Source organism: Triticum dicoccoides, chromosome 4A (assembly GCF_002162155.2).
Source record: "Triticum dicoccoides isolate Atlit2015 ecotype Zavitan chromosome 4A, WEW_v2.0, whole genome shotgun sequence".
Taxonomy (NCBI): Eukaryota; Viridiplantae; Streptophyta; class Magnoliopsida; order Poales; family Poaceae; genus Triticum; species Triticum dicoccoides.
In genome coordinates, this window is record NC_041386.1 from 113983220 (window position 1) to 113989617 (window position 6398).

Genomic DNA, 6398 nt, shown 5'->3' on the forward strand with positions numbered 1-6398 from the left:
GGTAATTCGATAAGAGACATCATGGTACGCACCATATCCAATAGGGTGCAACTACGATGTTCGGACACACCATCACACTATGGTGTTCTAGGCAGTATTAATATTGCGTTATTTCGCTCTACGAGAGTACGTAGACACACTCTCCCCGCTCGTTGTTATGCTTCTCCTAGATAGATATTGCGTTATTGTAGGCAATTGTTTTTGAAATACTACGTTCCCCAACAGCGTCGCCGCCGACGCCCCACAACGCGCACAAGCGGGAGTGCAGCGCGGCCAAGCGCTTGTCATCGTTGTCCTACCACCACACGCACCACCGGCGGATGGTCATGGCCGGCCTGCCGCTCGAGGCACACGACGCCGAGGCTCCACAAAGACTTGGTTGGCTCGCGGTGCTTCCAGGAGGACGCGGGGGCCGCGGCGCAGGTGCCGGTCAGGAGCCTCCACACTCGCCATGGTGCGGTCTACGACGTCGTCCACACTTGAGGATGAGCCTTGGTCTGGCTGCGGCGCGTACATCCGTACCCAGCCGCTCCTCCACGTCGCAAAGGTGCTTTAGTCTGGTCTAGCTCGAGTGGACGTCGTTGGGAGCACGCGAGCGCGCAAGCAAGGTGGCTTCGTTGCCGGCACGGGGCTCGACCAGGTAGGGCTGTGAGCGCGGGAGCTCGGGGCAGTTCAAGGAAAGACTGAGCCACCAGTAGGCGTTCGACAGAATGCCGACCCTGTTAGACGGATCAACGGACCCAGATAAAAAAGGAAACACAGACGAACGGACGAGCGACCCAAACAAATAAAAAACAAACAAAACGCGGGTCAGTTTGGTCGGTCGGTTGGAATTGCTAAAAAGCTATAGCTTAGGGGTGCGTTTAGAAAACAGAAAGAAAGCAAAAATACGACGAGCGGGGCCGCCATCAATTTTGTCACCCCGCCCCTTCCGAGTTTGGAAACCATGCGAGCCTGCGGGAAATTAAGGCACGCCCATCTCCACCGTGCACAGCCCGCTCCCGGGATCCGATGGCCTACACAAGTGCCACCTCACGGATCCGCGCCCCGCCCCTCTCCACCAATCCCCTCCCACCGCGCGCCTCTATATTAATCCCCTCCCCCGCTCCACCACAACACACCAAAGAAAAGTCTCCCTCGCAACAACTCGCCCATTTCCCTCCACACCAGCCCGACACCTCAAGCTCCATCCCGATCGATGGCGCCCAAGGCCGAGAAGAAGCCCGCGGAGAAGAAGCCGGCCGCCGAGGTCGCCGAGAAGGCCGAGAAGACCCCCGCCGGCAAGAAGCCCAAGGCGGAGAAGCGGCTGCCGGCGTCCAAGTCCGCCAAGGAGGGCGGCGACAAGAAGGGCCGCAAGAAGAACAAGAAGAGCGTCGAGACCTACAAGATCTACATCTTCAAGGTGCTCAAGCAGGTGCACCCGGACATCGGCATCTCCTCCAAGGCCATGTCCATCATGAACTCCTTCATCAACGACATCTTCGAGAAGCTCGCCGGCGAGGCGGCCAAGCTGGCCAGGTACAACAAGAAGCCCACCATCACGTCCAGGGAAATCCAGACCTCCGTCCGCCTCGTCCTCCCCGGCGAGCTCGCCAAGCACGCCGTCTCCGAGGGCACCAAGGCCGTCACCAAGTTCACCAGCAACTAGGGTTCCGTCGCGGTGTCTCTAGGGTTCCGTCCCCGTGTTCTCTTCTAGTAGCTTTTGTGTCGCCGTCGGTCGTGCCCATGTGTATCGTTATAGGTAGGTAGCGCGCCTGCTTTGTAAATCGTGTCAGGTTGTGATGGACGGCTTTGATTTCAATTAATGGAAGAGGTTGTGTGTGACTTCTCAATCTGCTAGCTGTTGCGTCATTCTGCCAAAATAATCGGGGATCTAGGGTTTGAGGAGCTGGGTGCTCGAGCTGCCGCCGCCGCCACTGCTGCCGGTGATGTTTCGAGGAGGGACGGTGATGCGTTTGGCCTCTCGGCACCTGGGTTCCCATGGCTTCAGCACCGAGATATTTGTGAGCAGTAAGCAATCGTCCTCTGTTTTCTCCCCGTTCCTGTGCTTGCATAAATGCTTGGCACTTGTATGCGATGAATTGGTGCTGCGTGATTAGGTATGGTGATGATTATTGTCTGCGACCTCTGGTTCATGCTCGAGTGTTGTTCGCCCATGACTGGGGTTGTTTGGGTGTGGATGGATTGAGCACTGGTTGGTGTGGTGCCGGTCTCCTTTGCTTTCCTTTTTTCCTTATGAACATGAACATCAGCTTTAGGGCTCATTCGGTTTGGAGGAAATCAAAACGTAGGAATTAGTAGTATAGAAATTTGATAGGATGACACTTGCCATCCTAAGGATTTGACTTGCCTCGTTCCTACGCGCAAAATGAGCTTTGAGGCCTCTTTTGGTTCATAGGATAGGATTATCGTAGGAATAAGAATTTTGTAAGAAATGAGATGACATGTATCTCAAATCCTATGAGTAGGAATAGGAAACGAGATGTCATTTGGTTGACACCAAAGGAATTTTTTCATTGAGTCTAGGCTCATTTTTATTTTCCTATGAAATGTGAAGGATAGAAATCAATCCTATGTAGGAATAGAAATCTATTCCTATGAACCAAAGTGCTCTAAAGAAAAAAATCCTATCCTCTAGAATTCCTATGAAATTCCTCCAAACCAAAGCAGGCCTGAGTGGATGTGTAGTTTTCTCCAAAAACACTGGAAATGAGTAGTATTCCTATGAAATTCCTGTACGCATTTCCTACACACCGAATGCATATATAGGAAAATTTCCTCCGGACTCCTTGTTCCTATGTTTTTCCTACAAAAATCCTTCAAACCGAATGAGGCCTTAGCATGCCAGGGAATGTTTCGAGCCTGCTACTGATATAGGAGCTTTAGAATATGATTCCTTTGACAGTTACATAGCAACACCACGGATGCTTCATACCATCTTTTGAGAACTTTATCACGGGCTGGATGGGTTTGCCTAACGTTATCTTTTCCTTGTTCTAGTGCTGACGATGTTTCACACATGCCGACTGATTATGTGTGTCGATGAAAACTAATTGTTGCTCTATGGCTAGTACAATTTGTAGCCGCAAGTTGCTTCTGCCAAAAACTTGTTGCCATTTTAGCACCTGAAATTTGGTATCTATTCTACTTGGGGGGCACTTTATCATCTTGGACGAAATGTTTGCGATGGACAATTTTAGTTTTCATCTCTAGTTTGTCTTGCTGCAAATTGTTGTGGTTGAGGGGTGCACATTGTTGACATGGACCTGAGATACACATACACAACAAAGATAGTGATAGTGATGCAGTTTGCCTCTTCATATTAATTTGTAAGATCACCATATATGTTCGACCCCATCTGTACCAAAATACTCCCTCCGTTCCGAATTACTTGTCTTGGATTTGTCTAGATACGGATGTATCTAGACTCATTTTAGTGCTAGATACCTCCGTATCTAGACAAATCTAAGACAAGTAATTCGGAACGGAGGGAGTATAAGACGTTTTTTGACGCTGTCATAGTGTCAAAAAACGTCGTATATTTTGGAACAGAGGGAGTACCATTTATGAAATGATTTTCTACATATTCTGCTCACAGGGAATTATGCGCCAAGAATTTAACTCATTGCTGCCTTTTAAATCTGTAAATGCAGATATAACATGTAACATTTATTCATCCTTCTAGATTCTTTTGTCAGGGTTATCATTTTACACAACGGAGGAAGAATTTAAAAAGGTCTTCTCACCATTTGGCGCCATTGAGGAAGGTATCTATGCCATTTTTGAACTTGTGTGACGCTGCCACATGGAATTGTAAATCTTTGTCATTGTTTCCTATTGATACTTGAAGTTCTTATTATGTTAGTTGCATGGAAATATTTTGGTTTAATGCTGCTATCTGTTTCTATCAAATACAGTTCGGTTAGTGAGAGACAACCAAACTGGAAGGCTGAAGGGATTTGGTTTTGTAAGATATTCATCACAAGAGGAGGCACAGAAAGCTATCAAGGCAATGGATGGAAGGGTATGCACACTGCTCACCTACTATCTTGGGTGTAACCTTCAAACATCATTTGCTGGTGCTGACACATTGATAATTTTATAAACTGAGAATTCATGGTTGCCATTTACCCTAGAGGAAACTCTGCTGAAGTTCCACTGGAGAAAAAAATGGAGCCATAACTCTTTGCTGCTGATACTCCTTCCTTTGTCAACTGAAACTACCTTGTGAAGACACCTTGTTAATAGAGTAAAGTGCACAGAAACACACCTTAGGGATAATGTGATAAACCACAACTCTTGGTGACATTGCTTTTATCAAATAACCAGGACCTTTGAGGTCATTCATAAAAAAAAAACTAATCTCTCATGTTTAGTCATTTGTCGCCAAAACTGAAAATGCTGGTGTACTCAAGAAAACCATAGGTCATTCTTCTGAATACTGCTTAAGGGTATTGACTTCTGTAACAAAATAATTAGACCTGCAATGTGTTAAGAGGTACCTACATTATTTCTAAATTCACTAAATATGTACAGTGGTCTTATGTCAGCCTTCCTTTACCATCTTCCATCTTCCAATGATGACAAGAAGTGTACATACAGCATTTGGGCCACGTCGGTCCACCAGTCAGGTCGACTGGTAGAAGCCATGTTTCTGTGTTTACTCTTGTTAACAATGTTTTCAACATAATGTAAGGTTAATACATTCTTGTTGTAACAGAGTTGGCTCTTTATCTAAAGCATTTTCTAGTTTATTCACATGAAGCATGCGTTGGTTTTTCTCTGTTGACTAGTGAGAACGCCTTTTCAGGTAGATTTGGTTAAACTAACTTGTTTTGTGATTCATGGTTATTTTGTCTTTTCATCTACTATTTCACATATTAAGTGGCGCAATTTCCCTCAGCTGTTTTGTCGCTACATTTTACCACTTTCTATTCATAGGCACTTAAACTAAGAACTGCATTAGACAAGGCATTTACCTGGAGAATTCTCCAAAGAGAGAAGTGGCCATCTCTAGAGCCTTAGTTGTAGAAATTACACCCCATGTATAACCACAACACGAGTTTGCAAACTTACTATGTGAACAGACCACGAAAGTCATAATCAAAGGTGTTTTAAGTAGTGTCGTAGACTGGTTTCTACCATTCGCTACTAAAATGCATTTTTTAGGCCTTTTGTGACCAAGTCAGGAAATGCTGCAAATTAGGTAGTTTATCTTTTCGATGCAATTGTGAGGAACACATTTTCTTGGAAATAGCATCAGAATAGTCAGGAATTGCTCTGTTCAGTGTTCAGATTCTTGTCTTTACATTTGCCAAATTGACAGCCATCTTGGATCTTGTCATTTTTCCATTAGGTGATGCTTTTATCTTGACATTACCATCATCTCACTCCAAACTATTTGGATTTGAGCAGTGAAAGCCATTTGTTGTAATGACAACCGTGTGCAAATTTCATTGTTCGAGCATGATGCTAACCGGCATCGGCTTCAATATTACCTGATTTGGTGTGTTTGCAGCACCGTTTGCTTGGACTTTAAATTTCTAAACTGATTTTTTTTTCAGATTCTACGCGGCAGACTGATTTTTGCAGAGATGGCAAAGGAACACGGCACCGGATAGTCAATAGGTCAGATTTTTATTTGCACCGTTGCTGAACTACATGTGTCTTTGGGCCGAACCGCCGAAGGCACTTCTCTCTTTGCATCTTGCTATCAAGAACAGGACCGAATAGTGACGGCATGCCTACCATGTTATCCAAACAGCCATCTGTTTTTTTGTTGTTGTTGCTAGAAGCAGTTATGTTTCATGAACATATTCATTTGCTACAAAGCGGAACTGTGTAAGCTAAATTTGTTTGTGTTGGTACTTAAATTCAGCACGCCGGAGTAATGTGAACTGAAGTACGGTTATTACAGTCAAATCTGGTTTCAATAAGCTCAAGGTCTTCATCTCTGCCTTGACTCTGATTGCTCAGCTTTCATTGGGCGAGCACATGCCACAACTGCACCAGGGAAACTGTACAGTTCTAGTGCTCCAGTATCAGCTTTTTTGCTGTCTTTTGCTTCGTTTTGTATGCTTGTAAAACCTTCCGCCACGTTGGTGATTGACTGCTCTGGTAACAGCAGAAGGAACTCGGGTAGTTGTTAAGCACTTAGAAAATATTAGCCGAACTTCCGTTTGGGGGAGACATTTGGCGCTTTGGCTTCGTTTGAATTTTGTTGAGAGTTGGGTGGGCAACTGAAAAGTGTCTCCAAAACCTGGAGTGTAATGGAGCTCGCTCCGTATCCCATATGGCGATCGGAGATATGATGACTCTACTAGAGTTGCTCTAAAGACACAACTACAATCAAGTCCATGGAAAATTTTGCCTACCGTCACGAGACGTCAGATTTGTTT

General features: G+C 45.4%; 2 protein-coding genes across 2 annotated transcripts; both read left to right on the top strand.

Moving 5' to 3' along the window:
• The first annotated feature begins 1121 nt into the window (after positions 1-1121).
• Positions 1122-1832, top strand: LOC119285302 (histone H2B.1-like). Its single transcript, XM_037564537.1, has one exon. The coding sequence runs from the start codon at positions 1199-1201 to the stop codon at positions 1646-1648; it is 450 nt and encodes a 149-aa protein (XP_037420434.1). The 5' UTR covers positions 1122-1198; the 3' UTR covers positions 1649-1832.
• A 45-nt stretch (positions 1833-1877) lies between these two features.
• LOC119285303 (organelle RRM domain-containing protein 6, chloroplastic-like) lies at positions 1878-5942 on the top strand. The gene is made up of 4 exons (XM_037564538.1): positions 1878-2010; positions 3699-3767; positions 3918-4024; positions 5565-5942. The coding sequence occupies exons 1-4, from the start codon at positions 1929-1931 to the stop codon at positions 5619-5621; spliced, it is 315 nt and encodes a 104-aa protein (XP_037420435.1). The 5' UTR covers positions 1878-1928; the 3' UTR covers positions 5622-5942.
• Positions 5943-6398: the final 456 nt, after the last annotated feature.